Consider the following 18,749-nt stretch of genomic DNA (forward strand, 5'->3'; position numbering starts at 1 on the left):
GAGAATAATGGAACCTCCAGCACCGACCTCCACATAGAGAATAATGGAGCCTTTGGCACTGACCTCCACCCGCACTCCATATAGAGAATAATGGAGCCTCCAGCACCAACCTCCACCCGCAGAGCCGCACTCCACATAGAGAATAATGGAGCCTCCGGCACCGACCTCCACCCGCAGAGCTGCACTCCACATATAGAATAATGGAGCCTCCAGCACCGACCTCCACACGCAGAGCTGCACTCCACATATAGAATAATGGAGCCTCCGGCCCCGACCTCCACCCGCAGAGCCACACTCCACATATAGAATAATGGAGCCTCTGGCACCGACCTCCACCCGCAGAGCTGCACTCCACATATAGAATAATGGAGCCTCCGGCACCGACCTCCACCCGCAGAGCTGCACTCCACATATAGAATAATGGAGCCTCTGGCACCGACCTCCACCCGCAGAGCCGCACTCCACATAGAGAATAATGGAGCCTCCGGCCTCCACCCTCAGAGCCGCACTCCACATAGAGAATAACGGAGCCTCCGGCACCGACCTCCACCCGCACTCCACATAGAGAATAATGGGGCCTTTGGCACTGACCTCCACCCGCACTCCACATAGAGAATAATGGAGCCTCCGGCACCGACCTCCACCCGCAGAGCTGCACTCCACATAGAGAATAATAGAGCCTTTGGCACTGACCTCCACATAGAGAATAATGGAACCTCCAGCACCGACCTCCACCCGCACTCCACATAGAGAATAATGGGGCCTTTGGCACTGACCTCCACCCGCACTCCACATAGAGAATAATGGAGCCTCCGGCACCGACCTCCACCCGCAGAGCTGCACTCCACATAGAGAATAATGGAGCCTTTGGCACTGACCTCCACATAGAGAATAATGGAACCTCCAGCACCGACCTCCACATAGAGAATAATGGAGCCTCCAGCACCGACCTCCACCCGCAGAGCCGCACTCCACATAGAGAATAATGGAGCCTCCGGCACCGACCTCCACTCGCAGAGCTGCACTCCACATAGAGAATAATGGAGCCTCCAGCACCGACCTCCACCCGCAGAGCCGCACTCCACATAGAGAATAATGGAGCCTCCGGCACCGACCTCCACCCGCAGAGCTGCACTCCACATATAGAATAATGGAGCCTTTGGCACTGACCTCCACATAGAGAATAATGGGGCCTTTGGCACTGACCTCCACCCGCACTCCACATAGAGAATAATGGAGCCTCCGGCACCGACCTCCACCCGCAGAGCTGCACTCCACATAGAGAATAATGGAGCCTTTGGCACTGACCTCCACATAGAGAATAATGGAGCCTCCAGCACCGACCTCCACCCGCAGAGCCACAATCCACATAGAGAATAATGGAGCCTCCAGCACCGACCTCCACCCGCAGAGCCACAATCCACATAGAGAATGGAGCCTCCAGCACCGACCTCCACCCGCAGAGCCACAATCCACATAGAGAATAATGGAGCCTCCAGCACCGACCTCCACCCGCAGAGCCACACTCCACATATAGAATAATGGAGCCTCTGGCACCTACCTCCTCCTGCAGAGCTGCACTCCACATATAGAATAATGGAGCCACCGGCCTCCACCCTCAGAGCCGCACTCCACATAGAGAATAACGGAGCCTCCGGCACCGACCTCCACCCGCACTCCACATAGAGAATAATGGGGCCTCCGGCACCGACCTCCACCCGCAGAGCCACAATCCACATAGAGAATAATGGAGCCTCCAGCACCGACCTCCACCCGCAGAGCCACAATCCACATACATTGGTGCTCTCAGTGCTCTGTGCTGTGCGCACAGGACCTGTGATGAGATCACAGGAGGGGAGGAGACAGGGGTCACATGATCTGGGGCCTGACTCCTTCCCTCCTGTGATCTCATCACTTACAAGCCTTTGCACGCTACCAGCAGCACCAGCGTTCAGGCTAAATTGTAGATGCTGCTGGTAGCAGAGCACATAATGCCGCCCCCACGGACACTCACTGTCAGGTGGGGAGAAGATGGAGTGTGACGCAGCAGGAATACTTCCGCGGGGTTTTCGAGGACAAGCTGTTGGTGAGAGGTGAGCCGAGCGCACGATCCTTTCTCCATGTCGCAGCTTTGTGCGGCAACTGCTGTTTCCCCCCCAACCAGCAGTCTCCGGCTCCGCCCTCAAAGAACGTCCGACGACATGCAGCATCACCGCGGCACGTTCTTAACCCCCTAGGGTGCCGCAGCACTGCCTGCCGCCTTGCCAGCAAATTTAAAGGGCCGGCGGCAGGAAAAAAAAGGCCGACCCGCCGCCACATTATCTGGCAAGCTGCCAGAGGAGCGGGCGCCCAGCCAGCGGCCCAAAAGTGCATGAAAATGGCAGCCCAGCGGGAAAATGCCCGGTTGGGTAAGTGGCCAATCCGGGCCTGACGAGGATGAATTCTCATCGTCACACAATAAGAGAAAAAAGAATGGATCTACCTGTGGCAAAAAATTTTTGTATCCGGTCATAGCATGATGGACATTAAATTACTAGTATTAAAAGCTAACTTCAAGTCTCAGAGAGACAGAAGAGTCTGGGAGTATAAATTTATGACAACTTTGACACACTCAGTGCAGGAATGAATGTGTTGCATGGATTTATGTCTTTTTACATCAATTAAGGAATTTGCTCTTCAGACCTTCTGGGGTCATCACACAACACAGAACCAGACCCCAATCAGAGGGCAATAAATCATCCAGACTCCTTATCTATGAACTGTTCCAATATTTATGCTTATCCCTCTCCCATAATGATAGTTCTGCTTCACATCACTTGTTTTAGCTTTTGCATTATTCCTGTGCCGTCTTGTGTATAAATATGTGATTCTTCAGATGTTGTGTTAGTCTAGCCTGATGAAAACACCTGAGTAGTCTCGAAAGCTTGCAATGTGTTACCTTTTAATGGCTAACTGAAAAGATGGTATCAACCACTGAGGTTTCCATATGAATTCTCATGGTCTGTGATTTACTTTTTCCGGTTGATCCAAATGGATGCTAACAGACCCAATTGATTCCAATGGAGTTGGTCGGGGGTCTCGCAAGACTAATGCATTTATCTGTACCAATCTGAAAAAAGCAGCAGTATCAAGCAGCACTGAGGACCTTTTATAACACAGTCTAATTCTAGTGAATGGAGACGTGGGCACAGATGGTGACTTTGAAGATAAGCCCCAGACCCAGAAACTCAGTTTTTCCTAATGCATCCATGTTCCTGTGTCCTTAATGAGAAAGTGTCTCCACAGTTGTTTGAGATCAACTCTATGTGAGGGTTGTCAAACCATTTCTAAACTGATTATACATTTTTCACCATGGTAACAACTGTTTTTTTTATACATCGGAGGTGAACCTGCAAAAAGCATAAATAAAGTGGTCTTCAAAGTGTGACGGGCACTGATAAAGATGGATACCAGGGTAAAAGTAGTGCAAATTAGCTCAGCTCTAAGAGGAAGATAGCTGGTCCCTTTTGTGCCTCACCCTTCATGGTAGCTACCCAATAAGTCAAGGTCTGATTCTTTCCAGTGTCTTGCCCCCTGATTTTAAAGAAGCACTCCTAGTAAAGCTTTTATCCTCTTAATATATTTCGATCATCATATTATACAACATTGTGTACTTAGAATTGCTCGTTTTACCTTTCTACACAGATGATTCTTCTCTTTTCTATGATCTGTGTAGAAACAGGAAGTCTCATGTCCCTGAATCATCCCCTCTTCAACTCCTGACCCAGCTGCTCCCTCCTCACCCTGCCAGGGACTTATGACTTGTGCAGAGAAAATTAACCTCCTGTTTCTACAAAGAGTTTAGAAAAATTAATGTAGCTGATTTTTTTAATCACATGATGTCATAGACCTAATGGAAAAGGGAAGAATTAGCTGGGTAGAAAGTTAAAATGAGCAATTGTAAGTACACAGTGTTGTATAATGATGACCACAATATATTACGAGGATAAATGGTTCACTTAAAATCTTAAAGAAGCACTCCTCCCATAAACATATCAGCAGGATTTTGCTAAGTATCCTACAGACACTGTCAGGTTGCCGCTGTTACACTGATTAAAACAATACCTGGGTTGAAGAAATCCATGCTGTGGTTCTTGTGTAATCAGTGTTAGAAGTTTGTAGCTAATGATATGCCTGTGCTCCAGGGCAGGACTGTGGCAGAGTCTTAACTGCCTGCTCTAAGCCAGAGAAACCAGGGAGAGACCTGCCCACAGGCCGCCCCGAAGCCCAAACATGTTCCTCATCATAGCGACAGACTGTTTGTGCTTCAGGGCCTTTGACAGGTGACTTCTTGGTTTCTCTGGCTTAGAGCTGGAAGATAAGACTCTTCCTACAGGCCTGCCCTGGAGCACGGGCATATCATTAGCTGCAAACTTCCAAAATTGATTGCACAAGAACTACAAGATGGATTTCTTCATCCCAGGTATCATTTTAATCAGTTTAACAGCACAAACCTGACACTGTCTGTAGTTTACTTAGCAAAATTCTGCTGACAGGTTTGCTTTAAGCTTAACCATAGCTTTCTTCTAAAGGAAATGACACCCATTTGCAGACAGCTACTCAGTACTTTTTGTAGACCGTGGCATGTTTGGGCACCCCTGGTCAAAATTACTGTTATTGTGAAGAGATAAGCAAGTTGAGGATGAAATGATCTCTATAAGACTTAAGTTAAAGGTGACATATTACCTTTGTGTTTTAGACAAAAATAGCTATTTTTTACATTTTAAAAACAATAAAAAGGCCTATGCAAAAGTTTGGGCACCCTTGGAGATTTGTGTGCTCAGATGACTTTGATCAAGTTTCAGACTTTAATTAGCTTGTTAGGATTATGGCTTGTTCACTATCATCACTGGGAAAGGCCAGGTGATGCAAATTTCCCAGCTTTATAAAAACCCAGCCTCCTCTAACCTTGTGCCAAAAAACAGCAGCCTTGGGTTCTTCTAAGCAGCTGCCTAGCACTCTGAAAATGGTGGAGGCCTACAAAGCAGAATGTGCCACAGCAAGAGTCTAAATCTTTCTGAAGGCCTTTTGCAGTGAAGCGGAGGTTCTGATTTGCCCCTCTAGCAATTCTTCGAGCAGCTCTCACTGAAATTTTGCTTGGTCTTCCAGACCTTATCTTGACCTTCACTGCAAAAACATAAAAAAGCGCATATTGTAAGCATCATTTTTCCTGCCAAATTTTTTGTTTTTGCTTCAGAAAAATCTTATGCAAATACTCAACGCGAGTACACATCTTAAGGGAATATTCAAATGTGGTGTTTCGCAGCTCTTTTTCTACAACAAAAAGTGTTCGCAAGAAAAACACTGCATAAAATACACGTTTTTTGTTTTTTTTTTTGTATTTTTACTTGCATTTTTCCCTATTCATTATTTTGCAAACAAGCAAGGAAAAAGACCAAGCAGCAGACTGTTCTGCACTATAAGGCTGTGTTCACACACAGCGTTTTTGTTAGCGGTTTTTACCGCGGTTTTCACTATAAAACCGCTATAAAATCGCTAAAAATAAGCTTCCCAGTCATTTCTATGCATTTTGCACTTTTTGTGCACATTGATGCCTTCTTTTACCGCGAAAAAAACCGCATTGCGGTAAAAAACGCAGCATGCTTATTAATTTTGCGGATTTTTCCGCGGTTTTGGCTTCTTCCATGCGTTTTGAAACCGCTACGGAAAAAACGCGCAAAAAACGCGCTAAAACAGCCGCGGAAAAGTAGGTGCGGTTTCTGGGAAGGGAGTCAGGTTTTCAAGCAGAAATTTTCTGCTACGTGTGCACTTAGCCTAAACCAGAGTGTTTTTAACGCATCTTAATGTGCTTTTCTGGTGTGTTTTTACTTGCATTTTTTCCTCTTCATTTGAATGGACGAAAAATGTTGAAAGAATTGACATGCTGCAGTTTTGAAAAAACCCTTTGATGGTTAAAATCAGCAAGGAAAAATTAAGCACTGTATGAGATTTTAAAAATCTCATTCACTTTGTTGATTCTGTAACATGTAGTGTTTTTTTTTTTTTTAAGCCTTTAACCCCTTCACTACCAAGGGTGGTTTGCACGTTAACTCCCGGGCCAATTTTTACAATTCTGACCACTGTCCCTTTATGAGGTAATAACTCTGAAACGCTTCCATGGATCCTGGTGATTCTGACATTGTTTTCTCGTGACATATTGTACTTCATGTTAGTGGTAAAATTTCATTCAAATAACTTGCGTTTATTTGTGAAAAAAACGGAAATTTGGCGAAAATTTTTAAAATTTCGCAATATTCCAAATTTGAATTTTTATGCCCTTAAATCACAGAGATATGGCACACAAAAAACTTGATAAGTAACATTTCCCACATGTTTACTTTACATCAGCACAATTTTGGAACCAAAATTTTTTTTTTGTTAGGAAGTTATAAGGGTTAAAAATTGACCAGTGATTTCTTCATTTTTGCAACACCATTTCATTTTTACGGACCACATCACATTTGACGCCACTTTGCGGGGTGTATATGATAGAAAATACCCAAAAGTGACACCATTCTAAAAACTGCACCCCTTAAGGTGCTCAAAACCACATACAAGAAGTTTATTACCCTTTAGGTGCGTCACAGGAATTTTTTGAATATTTAAAAAAAAAAATGAACATTTAACTTTTTTTCACAAAAAAAATACTTCAGGTTCAATTTTTTTTATTTTACCAAGGGTAACAGGAGAAATTGGACTGCAAAAGTTTTTGTGCAATTTGTCTTGAGTACACTGATACCCGATATGTGGGGGGGAAATCACTGTTTCGGCGCATGGCACAGCTCAGAAGGGAAGGAGCGCCGTTTGAGTTTTTCAATGCAAAAGTGGCTGGAATTCAGATCGGACGCCATGTCGCGTTTGGAGAGCCCCTGATGTGCCTAAACAGTGGAAACCCCCCACAAGTGACCCCATTTTGGAAACTAGACCCCCCAAGGAACTTATCTAGATATGTGGTGAGAACTTTGAACCCACAAGGGCTTCACAGAAGTTTATAATGTACAGCGGTACAATTAAAAAATCATTTTTTCCACAAAAATGATCTTTTCACCCCCAATTTTCGTTTTACCAAGGGTAACAGGACCCTAAAAGTTATTGTGCAATTTGTCCTGAGTACGCTGATACCCCACATGTTGGGGTAAACCACTATTTGGGCGCAAGGCAGAGCTCGGAAAGGAAGGAGCGCCATTTGACGTTTTTGGCTGGAATTGAGATCGGACACCATGTCGCGATTGGAAAACCCCTGATGTACCAAAACAGTGGAAACCCCCCACAATTGACACCATTTTGGAAACTAGACCCCCCAAGGAACTTATCTAGATGTGTGGTGAGAACTTTGAACCCCCCAGTGCTTCACAGAAGTTTATAATGCCTGGGAGTGAAAATAAAAAAATCGTATTTTTTCCACAAACGTGATCTTTTACTCACCAACTTTTTTATTTTCCCAATGGTACCAGGAGAAATTGGACCCCAAAAGTTGTTGTCCAATTTGTCCTGAGTACGCTGACACCCCATATGTGGGAGAAAACTACTGTATAGGCACACGTCGGGGCTCGGAAGGGAAGTAGTGACGTTTTGGAATGCAGACTTTCATGGAATGGTCTGCGGGTGTCCTGTTGCTTTTCGAGAGCCCCTGATGTACCAAAACAGTGGAAACCCCCCACAAATGACCCCATTTTAGAAACTAGACCCCCCAAGGAACTTATCTAGATGTGAGGTGAGCACTTTGAACCCCCCAGTGCTTCACAGAAGTTTATAATGCCTGGGCGTGAAAATAAAAAAATCGTATTTTTTCCACAAACATGATCTTTTAGTCACCAATTTTTTTATTTTCCCAAGGGTACCAGGAGAAACTGGACCCCAAAAGTTGTTGTCCAATTTGTCCTGAGTACGCTGATACCCCATATGTGGGAGAAAACCACTGTATGGGCACACGTCGGGGCTCGGAAGGGAAGTAGTGACGTTTTGGAATGCAGACTTTAATGGAATGGTCTGTGGGTGTCGTGTGCGTTTGGAGAGCCCCTGATGTACCTAAACTATTGAAACTCCCCACAAGTGACCCCATTTTGGAAACTAGACCCCCATGGAACTTATCTAGATGTGTGGTGAGCACTTTGAACCCCCAAGTGCTTCACAGAAGTTTATAACGCCCGGGCGTGAAAATATTTTTTTTCCACAAAAATGATATTTTTGCCCCCAATTTTTTATTTTCCTAAGGGTAACAGGAGAAATTGGACCCCAAAAGTTGTTTTGCAATTTGTCCTGAGTAGGCTGATACCCCATATGTGGGGGTAAAACACTGTTTGGGCGCATGGCAGAGTTTGGAAGGAGCACCATTTGACTTTTTCAGCGCAGAATTGGCCGGAATTGAGATCAGACGCCAAGTTGCATTTGGAGAGCACCTGATGTGCCCAAACAGTGGAAACCCCTAATTCTAACTCCAACCCTAACCCCAAGACACCCCTAACCCTAATCCTAGCCCTAACCCTAGCCCTAGCCCTAATGGGAAAATGGAAATAAATACATTTTCTTTTAATTTTATTATTTTTCCCTAACTAAGGGGGTGATAACGGGGGGTTTGATTTACTATTTATGGTGGTTTTTATGTTTGGCAGCTGTCACACGCTAAAAGACGCTTTTTATTATAAAAATTGTTTTTGCATCACCACATATTGAGAGCTATAATTTTTCCATATTTTGACCCACCGAGTCATGTGAGGTCTTATTTTTTGCGGGACGAGTTGACGTTTTTATTGGTACCATTTTCGGGCACGTGACATTTTTTGATCGCTTTTTATTTTGCTTTTTGGGACGCAGAATGAACAAAAACCAGCGTTTCATGAATTTCTTTTGGGGGGGGTGCGTTTACACCGTTCCGCGTGAGGTAAAATTTATAAGGCGGTTTTATTCTTCGGGTCAGTACGGTTACAGCGATGCCTCATTTATGTCATTTTTTATGTTTTGGCGGTTTTATGCTATGAAAACAATTTTATATCAAAAATAATTATTTTTGCATCACTTTATTCTGCGAGCTATAACTTTTTTATTTTTTCGCTGATGATGCTGGGTGGTGGCTCGTTTTTTGTGGGACAAGATGACGTTTTCAGCGGTACCATGGATATTTATGTGCGTCTTTTTGATCGCGCGTTATTGCACTTTTTGTTCGGCGGTATGATAATAAAGCATTATTTTTTGCTTCATTTTTTATTTTTTTAAGGGGTTCGCTTAAGGGGTTAACTATTGGGACAGTTTTATAGGGCGGGTCGTTACGGACGCGGCGATACCAAATATGTGTACTTTTATTGTTTGTTTGTTTTTTATTTCCAAAAAATGAATTTATTGGGGAATATTTTTTTTTTTTTTTTTTTTTTTTTTTTAATTTATGTAGCGATTTTTTTTAAATTATTTTTACACTTTTTTTTTTACTTTATTACCTTGTCCCAGGTGGGACATCACTGTCCTGTGACAGATCGCTGATCTGTCACATCACAGATCACTGTGACAGATCAGCGATCTGTCACAGGCAGTCCAGAAGGCTTCCTCATGCCTGCGCTTTGCAGGCACTGAGGAAGCCAGCTTCCTGCAGGCCCCCGGAGGTCGCCGCTGCCATATTGGATCCGGGGACCTGCAGGAAAGGAGCCCCCCGCAGCAGCGCTGCACATTGCGCTGCCGTGGGGGGCTCAGGGAAGCACGGAGGGAGCCCCTTCCCTGCTGATGCTTCCCTTTAACCCCCGGTACACCGCGATCGTGTTTGATGGCGGTGTGCAAGAGGTTAACGTGTCGGGGCGGTCCGTGACCGCCCCTGACACATTGTGCCGGGTGTCAGCTGTGATAATCAGCTAACACCCGGCCGCGATCAGCGGCGCTCACCAGCTGATCGCTGTGATGTAATATTCCGTCCATGGTAATTAGGTCCAGGGTCACATGGACGGAATATTACGTCCATTGTAGGTAAGGGGTTAAAGACGCACTGAGAAAAAACAAGGCAAAAAGCAGTGTGAACAAGCCCTAAGGCTATGTTCACAAGTTGCTGCATTTTACAGCACCAGCAAAAGTTATGAGATTTCAGAAATCTTATGCACACACTTTTTTTTTCCCCACTGATTTGGAAACCTGCAGCATGTCCATTCTTTCAGCGTTTCTGTGTTTATTTTCACCCATAGAAAGCAACGAGTAAGTGCACAAAAAAAAATGTAGTTCCATCATGATCTTTTTGGGGGCACTAAACTTTATCAGCATGCACACGAGACAACAAAAACGCAGCAAAACCTGCTTTTTGTAAGCAGCTTCTTTTTACTGCCAAGAGAACAGGTTTTGCCTCCAGAAAAAAAACCGCAACGTGTGAACGGAAGATAAGTCTAGAATGCCAATCCTTTCCTTCCATTCTCCTCTGACATCCAGTGTCATTAAATGTGAACCTGAACAAATAGGATCCAACGCTCCGTCTGGAGCCACCAAAGACAAAAAGCAAGTGGCATGATATAAGAAAGGCGTTGGACTTCCTGGTATTTAATAAGCCGTTTCTTTCACCCACTTTTTCATTGATTCCCCTTCCAGGACCAGGAGCAACTAATCACATCATCATCAGAGAGAGATACTACGACCGTGACGGGGACATGGCTATGGGCATGCTGGCTGGAGCCGCTACAGGGATGGCGCTCGGATCTCTCTTCTGGGGATTTTAGATACAATATTCATCTAAAAGCTTTAATTTATTACAACTTTAATAGTATTTGCAGTAGTTATTTGTACAGAATGACTAATGTACTAGCTCAGGTAATTCCATGTTGTCCCAGTTTACCAAGAAACTATATTTCATGTCGAAAAAATGTGAGTCAAAGGAAATTCTGTTTTATTATCACTTAATATATGCAGCTTGTATTGGGACTTCTTATTTAAAGGGGTGATACCTGTTTAGCGCCTAGGGCACAGTAGACTGGGGGGGGGGGTAAGTTTCCTATTGTAACACTTTGAAAAGAGTTTTCACACTGGTAGACCGAATATTAGACTCCTATTTCCAGTTCTTTCCAGCAGCCGCATCCCTATAAGTAGCCATATACTGACTCTGACACCACTGAATTGTATTGAAGTGTGAACTGTACATGCTGTGACCTAGTCAAAGGTGAGCTGTGAAGTTACTCCTGTGTGATCTACTGTATATAGAGATGTTACTTGCTGTTCACATCTTGTCAGTAATGATAACGAGACTGCTGAAAAGTCTGATTCAAATTAAGGAGTGGGGTCTAATATTAGGCTTCGAGGCCAGTGTAGATTTAAAAAAAAAATAAATCAGACAGCTATGGAAAATTGAATACAAATATTTTTGAAAGAACAAATTTAACATAAAAACTTGATTGAAACAATTGGTAATTTTTCTGATATTCTGGCTGTTTCATCGATAACGTGCCGATTTTAATGGCCGCACGCTTTTGCATCATGGTTTTCGGTTGGATTTTGGCTGCATCACTGACATTGCATCTGGTCCTCCTAACCCTTGCGCTGCTTTATCTCTGAATGGTAATAGAAGGATGCATGACTTTTAAGGGCGCAGTCAGATGGCCGTATATCAATCGGACCGTGATCGGAACATAGTACACGGACTGGCCGGCAGCTGACCTGAACGTAACCTCTGCATAGAAATATATGAAGCTGTCGCGCTCGGGTCGGGAGATCTGCCGGCCAGTCCGTACACGGCGTTCCGATCGCGGTCCGATTTATACGGCCGTCTGACTGCGCCCTAAAGCTGTATATGTAATAAACTACATAAAGCCAAGTCCTCATCTGTTATCTCTAGACTCTGGTAATTCTCGATATTTGAGGTTTGCATCCAAGTGTTACTATGAGAAACTTTTAACTTTTTTTTCATACCTAGTCCAGGCGGTTGTTTTGGTGAAATACCGTAAATTCTACTTTACGAGCAGAAGCAGCTCTTTTCATCGAGAACAGTGTTGGGAATGGCGTCAGCTTTCCTGCTCACAGGTGTGCTTACAGTAGCCTGTATTCTGTGAATAAAGTGCACATAGAGACTATTGCAATGCCCTCTATTGATATGTATGTGAACCCTACATACAGAATACAGGCTGCTGCAGACAGAATACCGGGAATGGCGATCATGCAGGATGTAAAGTGGCTGCACTCCTTGTTTTGTAACTCTGATCTTTTCCAGATAACAGGACTGTATTGTGCTACATATATAGACAAGGCTGATGATACAGATTAGTCCAAATGGGGGGGGGGGCATATATTTTTCTTTTCCTGCTTTTCTACGTATTGTACGATTACATAAAAATAAATATTATTCATTATATACATCATTCTGATGGTTTATTTGACACAAAATATAATGTACAAACACAACCACCAGAAATGAAGCTGGAGGAAAAACGTTGCGTAGCCCCAAAAAATTTTTAAAGATAAAAAAATCTTTATTGATGAAATATAGTTAAAAAATATAATATATTAAATGCAAATGCTAATCAAGCTTGCAGAACTCAAATGAGTGCAAAACACCGGAATGAATCATTCAAATGAGTAATGGCAAAGAAGCACACCTGTAGTTCAGACCAGAAAATCAAAAAAGTTTTTTAGAAAAATTTTTCGATACATGAAATTAATGAGTACACATATTATCCACATATTAAAAAAATCATTTAAACAGTAAAAAAATTATAATTAGAACGATATCTGGCACCTGACCTGCAGATTATAACATGTGTAGATTAATCCAAAATGCTGCAGAGCCTTCAATGAATTCTAGGTAAAGGATATATCTCCTACAATAAAGTGCTTGCGTGCAAATAAATAACAATAATGAGATACCATACACCAAAAGAAATGAAAAAGCAGCAACCAAAAAATGCCCGATGTGCGCACCAACCCCGACAGTGCCGTTTCCATAGAGCAGAGAGCAGAGGAAGCATTTAGCGAAAACGGCGCTGTCGGGGTTGGCGCGCACATCGGGCATTCTTGCATTGAAGCACTGTCAGGTATAACCGCACTTTATCACAGCTAATCTCTTTTTGCCTATAGATAAGCACCATTGTTTTATGTGCATGGGCGTATTTTATACTTTAAAAGCACCCTTATAAAAAATATTAGTGTACAGTAGTGCAGTTTTTTGTTTTTTTTTCCCTTCTTGTGCTTTTCATTTGACAGAGGGTATTATACTTATGTGCACGCAAGCACTTCATTTCAGATCCACATTCATTTGCACTACATTTTTTGGTTGCTGCTTTTTTATTTCTTTTGGCTTATGGTATCTCATTATTGTTATTTATGTGCACGCAAGCACTTTATTGTAGGAGATATATCCTTTACCTCGAATTCATTTAAGGCTCTGCAGCATTTTGGATTAATCTACACATGTTATAATCTGCAGTTCAGGTGCCAGATATTTGTTCTAATTATAATTTTTTCATTTTGTAAGATTCAATATTTTTTCACTGTTTAAATGGTTTTTTTAATATGTGGATAATGTGTATTCATTAATTTCATGTATCGAAAATTTTTTCTAAAAAACTTTTTTGATTTTCTGGTCTGAACTACAAGTGTGCTTCTTTGCCATTACTCATTTGAATGATTCATTCCGGTGTTTTGCACTCATTTGAGTTCCGCAAGCTGATTAGCATTTGCATTTAATAGCATTTGCATTTAATATATTATATTTTTTAACTATATTTCATCAATAAAGATTTTTTTTTTATCTTTAAAAAAATTTTTGGGCTACGCAACGTTTTTCCTCCAGCTTCATTTCTGGTGGTTGTTTGTATATTTCATGAATAGACGTTCTTTTTTGCTCATCACATATGTATTTTGGACTGTGTTAATTCACAAAATCTAATATGCACAATGTTTGTAAATTGATATGAATGTAGAAATTCTGATATTGCTGCGGTTTCTCCAGTACACACATTGATCAGCATAACAATAAAACCAATGATGGGTGAAGAGTATAAACTTGATGACAATAGCCTCGGTCAAGCAGTTGGAATTATTAAACTGGTTTGTAGATATATTAACCCCTTCCAGACATTGAGTTTACTGGTACTTTCAAGGCCGGGTCCTCTCAGGACCTGAGACTGCATGCCCAATAGATGCTGAATTAGACAGCCAGCATCTGACTCTAACATCAGCGTTCAGCGCACAGCTCCATTTTGCTGTTTACCCCTTAAATATCGCTGTAAATTTCTGAGCGTGGCCTTTACGGTCCATGTCAGTGTGGTGTTTGCAGGTACGCAGGATGCAGTGACAAGTCGTGAGACAATTTGGTGCTTTCTATAATAACGTTTATAAGACTAGAGGGAACTTTCCTCAGTCCCGGCCTGAACACCAAAAAGGATAACACGGGTTGCCCTCGCAGGGGTTCTATACAAGCACACACAAACAGGTAGAACACGACTACTTCCGGCAACAGCCGGTCACTATAGGGCCGCGGTATGGCCAACGGGTCCTTAATTATAAAGTCAACTTAGCCGTCTAGACGTCCCTCGCTGTTCGGGTTGGTGGTCTTTCGGCGTAGTAGTTGCTGGGCCCATTTGCTGATGTGATGACGAAGTCTTCGCGCACTCTGGCGTGCTGATGACACTGGTGCCCCACAGGCTCCGGCGGGGTCCTTGGACGGTTGGGCCACAGCCCCTGGCCTGGGGCAAGGGGCAGCGATGTATGGTGGCGAATGACAGGCCACCTGCGCAGCTAACGGCTGCGACGGGGAGTCCGCAGTCAGCAGAGGCCCGGCTCCTGCTGTGGACCGGAGCGGAACAGTGGTGGCTGAGGGGAGGTGTCAGCGGCCGCGGGTTGAACTGGGGCCACAGTGGCCGTGGGCTGGAACGGGGCAGCAGGTCTCGAATGATCGCCTCGGTAATGTCCTTCTGGAGTCCTCAGTGAGCGTCCTCCCTTACACTGGTGAGTCGCTCTCGCTTTCAGCCGCTCCCACGGTCTCCTGCTGTCTCTGTCCCGGTCTGCTGATTCATCATCCCAGGAATTCCCCGCTTCCTTTATACTGGTCCCTCCCCCAGCCCATCTGTCTGTCACAACAGTCCGTCCCTGAATTCTGCCCCTCGGGGACAGTTTCCCCCGGAACCCAGATGACTACTCCCTTGGTTCCGGCCCGGACACTCGACGGGGGCCATTCCTTCTACAGCAGCATGGCGTGGGGTCTGGTGAAGGCCACTGTGCCAGCCATGATAGTACATCTATGAAACCCAGCTTCCTGTGAGGCCCAGCCTGTAACACTGGCATTACAGCATATAGAACAAGAAATCAAACTATTGTAGGTGTACAATAAAAAGAAAAATGTAACAAATAAGTAAACTCGCAAAAAAAAGTTCTAAAAAAAAATTAATTTGAATCAACTCTCCCCCCCCCATTAAAAAATTATATATATTAATCTATTTTAATAAATATATATTTATTGTGTGTATATATAATATATAATTTGGTTTCACATATCACTGCGTCTGTAATTCTAATCTATTCAAACATTAAATTACCGGTAATTCACACAATTGATAAGCCTTCAAGAGAAAAGAATGCATTTTTTTCAGTTACAGCAACTCTGCCAAAAAATGTAATAGGAAGTGATCAAAACGTCATACCTACCCCAACATGGTATCAACAAAAACATCAATTTGCCCTGACAAAAACAAGCCTTTTGACTATCATGCTATTAGTGATTAAGCTCTAACTCCGTAGCTCCATCATTAGAAAAAGAATAGTTACAAATGGCAACACAAACCAATTTTTTTTTTTTTTTTTTTTTTTACAAATGTCTGATTTTTATTTTTAATATTTAAATATAAAAAGATACTGCACAAGTTTGGCGTTTCCATGATCATATTGAACTGGAGAATTATGTTGCTAGATCATTTTTACCATGCAATGTAAAACAAAACCCCCCAAAAAAATGCAATACAGATCTGCATATATTCTACAGTACTTTATATGGTTAAATGATGTCATTCAAAACTACAACTTGTCCCTTGAAAATATAAGCCCTCAAACAGCCTTGCCGGAAAAAAAAACACAAATATATGGTTCTTGGAGGAAGGGGAGAATAAAGTGAAACGAATAAAAGAAAGTTTGATGCGCCAAAAAGAGGCTAAGGCTGATTTCACACTTGCGTTTTTTTGCGCTGTTTTTTTAGCGCAAAAAAAGCATGCGTTTTTTCCCTATATTTTACATGGGGTGCGCTTATGTGCTCATACACATGTTTGTACGCATTTGTATGCGCATGCGTTTCTTTGTAGTGTGTGCCCAGGCACACAAAATGCATCTTGTTGCTTTTTTTGTGCATCTGACTTGCCCCAAAATAACGCATGAGCATGCAATGCGTTTTTTTTTTTTTTTTTTCACAGCAAAACACCCATTGTAGACTATGGGTGCACATACGTGCGCATTGTAATGCGCAAAAAAATGCACCAAAACCCACAAAAAACCGCACACAAACGCATGATGCATTTTTTTCATGCGTTTGTGTGCGCAAAAAACGTGCAGCAAAAAACCGCAAGTGTGAAAGTAGCCTAAGTCAGTTCTTGAAGTTAATGTGTTCGAAGCAGAAAAATGGTCAAATGAGTAAGAGTATGGCGGAAGAAACTAGCCCATAGTGGGAGGGACAAGTCTCAGTATAAAGGGACAGCTTCCTGATTGGCTACTGTACTTCCCTATCTGAGTAACTTAGTCAAGTTGAAGAGCATTGGGCTGCTAGTGCCAGCCAGAATCTATCGTGGGAAGCCTTTTTGGAATCCCTTGCGTTTGGCGCTCAAGGCTTGGTGCAGGTACTACGAAAGAGTGCCTTATCCTCTGGCGTACAGAGGACGATGGATGCGGAACCTCGTGAAAGGAAAGTAACTGATCAAGAATGCAGTGCGGGACTGAATGGAAAATCCCTTGGGCTGACAGGAACAGTAAAGATACGAATAGTTCAAGAGGAACTGCTAGTAAGGCTGAAGACGACTGTAGTAAGAAAACGGGAACTAAAACCTGTTGTGCCCAATAGTGCATGTTACAATCTGATGAACCTGAACCGTTAGTATAATTAATTGTATATGTTTTATGTAATGCCTGATTGTTAATTGCACCTAAACAATGGGTTCTATATCCTATGATCCTACAGGGTGGCTGAGCTGTCACTCACAACATCCTTAGGACACTGAGTGGTAGAATCGTGACAGAGGAGCTGTCACAAGGTCATAAGCATCTACTTTTACTCTTATTTTATTCCCACTGCTCCCCTGAGTATTTTTTTTATTTTTTTTTTTTAATTTGCCATACTCTTTCAGAGCTATGGGAGTTTTCAGGTAACGCTAATTTTTATGGTTTTCCCAAAGGGGTGTTTTTTGCAGGGTGATTATTCAGAGCATCCTAAATACACGCCCCCGAGAATCTTGTTAACCACAACCCCTTGGAAAGATAAGAAAAATTGGCACGAAATGAAAAGGCTCAAATCTCAAGAACTGTATGGTGGGTTAAAAAAAAAATACTCAAGGGAACAGCAGGAATACAACGAGAGTAAAAACTGCCCAGTTTTGACATGGTGGCAGGTTCTCTTAAAACACAATGAATATCGGTGACAGCAGATTTTTCAGAAATCGAGAGATTTAAAAAGTGTCAGCAGTACAGACAGCAATGAGCACAGCTCAGTGGTAAACTGGGAAATGAAAAGAGGCCCCAAGATAAAATTTAGAGGACGCATTGGTGGATTAGAGCCACCAGTTAGTCCTGAGATTGCTGTGGGTTGAAAGCAGTAGCGTAGCTAGCAAAGAAACTGGTGTAGAGGGGGCCCTGGGCCCCCACAGTTACTTGAGCCACCTGGTCTCCCTGCGCAACTACTCTCCGTTCTAGCTTTAGGTCTGCGGCCTACAGAACAGCAGAGGGATGCACTGGAGAAGTTGACCTCATCACATCGGAACTGACGCATGCGCCGCCAAACGCATACAGCGCACAGCCTGCGCCCCCAGTGATAAAGATAGGGGACGCAGGGCGCATGCAGCGTCATGCGCAGGTAGGCGGCGCTACCGGCGGAGGCGCGGCAGGGGGCGGGGCTTAGCGGCGGCCGTGCGCAGGCCGTCGCTGCGCTCAAAAACGCTAGTGTGAAACTAGCCTAATACTGTCATCCAGAATGCCGGCAGATTCGCCAAGGCTTAGGCGAGTATAAAATGTTTGTTTTCTTTGGGAGTATTATACCGTGTTGGGGGCTACTAGGAGCCATCATACAGTGTGGAAGGCTTCTGGGGGCCATTATACAATGTATGAGGGGGCTACTGGTGACCATCATGCAATGTCCATCATGCAGTGTGGAGGCTATCATACAGTGTGGGTCTACTAAGGGCCATCATACAGTATGGGGGACTATCATACAATGTGGGCTACTGGCGGCCATCATGCAATGTCCATCATGCAGTGTGGAGGCTATCATACAGTGTATAACTGGTTATTTTACAGTATGAGGGGTCTGCTGGGGGCCATTATACAGTGTGGGATTACTGGGGGCCATCACAAAGTATGGGGTTCCTAGGTCAAACGTGCAGTGTGGAGGCTACTGGGGGCGATCATACAGTGTGGGACTACTGTGGGTCCCATTATGCAGTGGGTGACATACTGTGCATAGGGAAGGTGTGGGCCCATCTTGATGTGTATACTGAAGTTGTTAGGGACATCATACTGTTTAAATGAGAACTATATATGGGGGACTCGGGAGGTATTATTAAGTTTAAAGT

At 43.5% G+C, this 18,749-nt stretch overlaps 1 protein-coding gene across 2 annotated transcripts in view; it reads left to right on the top strand.

Moving 5' to 3' along the window:
* PLEKHB2 (pleckstrin homology domain containing B2) overlaps nt 1-12,350 on the top strand; it is a 91,141-nt gene extending 78,791 nt beyond the window's left edge. For both annotated transcript variants that reach the window (XM_073581280.1, XM_073581281.1), the window contains one exon: nt 10,594-12,350. In XM_073581280.1, the coding sequence (XP_073437381.1) occupies nt 10,594-10,721 (128 nt within the window). In that variant the 3' untranslated portion in view covers nt 10,722-12,350. The remainder of the gene's footprint in view (nt 1-10,593) is intronic.
* Nucleotides 12,351-18,749: the final 6,399 nt, after the last annotated feature.

The sequence above is a fragment of the Dendrobates tinctorius genome, unplaced genomic scaffold, assembly GCF_039654945.1.
Source record: "Dendrobates tinctorius isolate UK_male_01 unplaced genomic scaffold, ASM3965494v1 ptg000069l, whole genome shotgun sequence".
In the NCBI taxonomy this organism is placed as follows: Eukaryota; Metazoa; Chordata; class Amphibia; order Anura; family Dendrobatidae; genus Dendrobates; species Dendrobates tinctorius.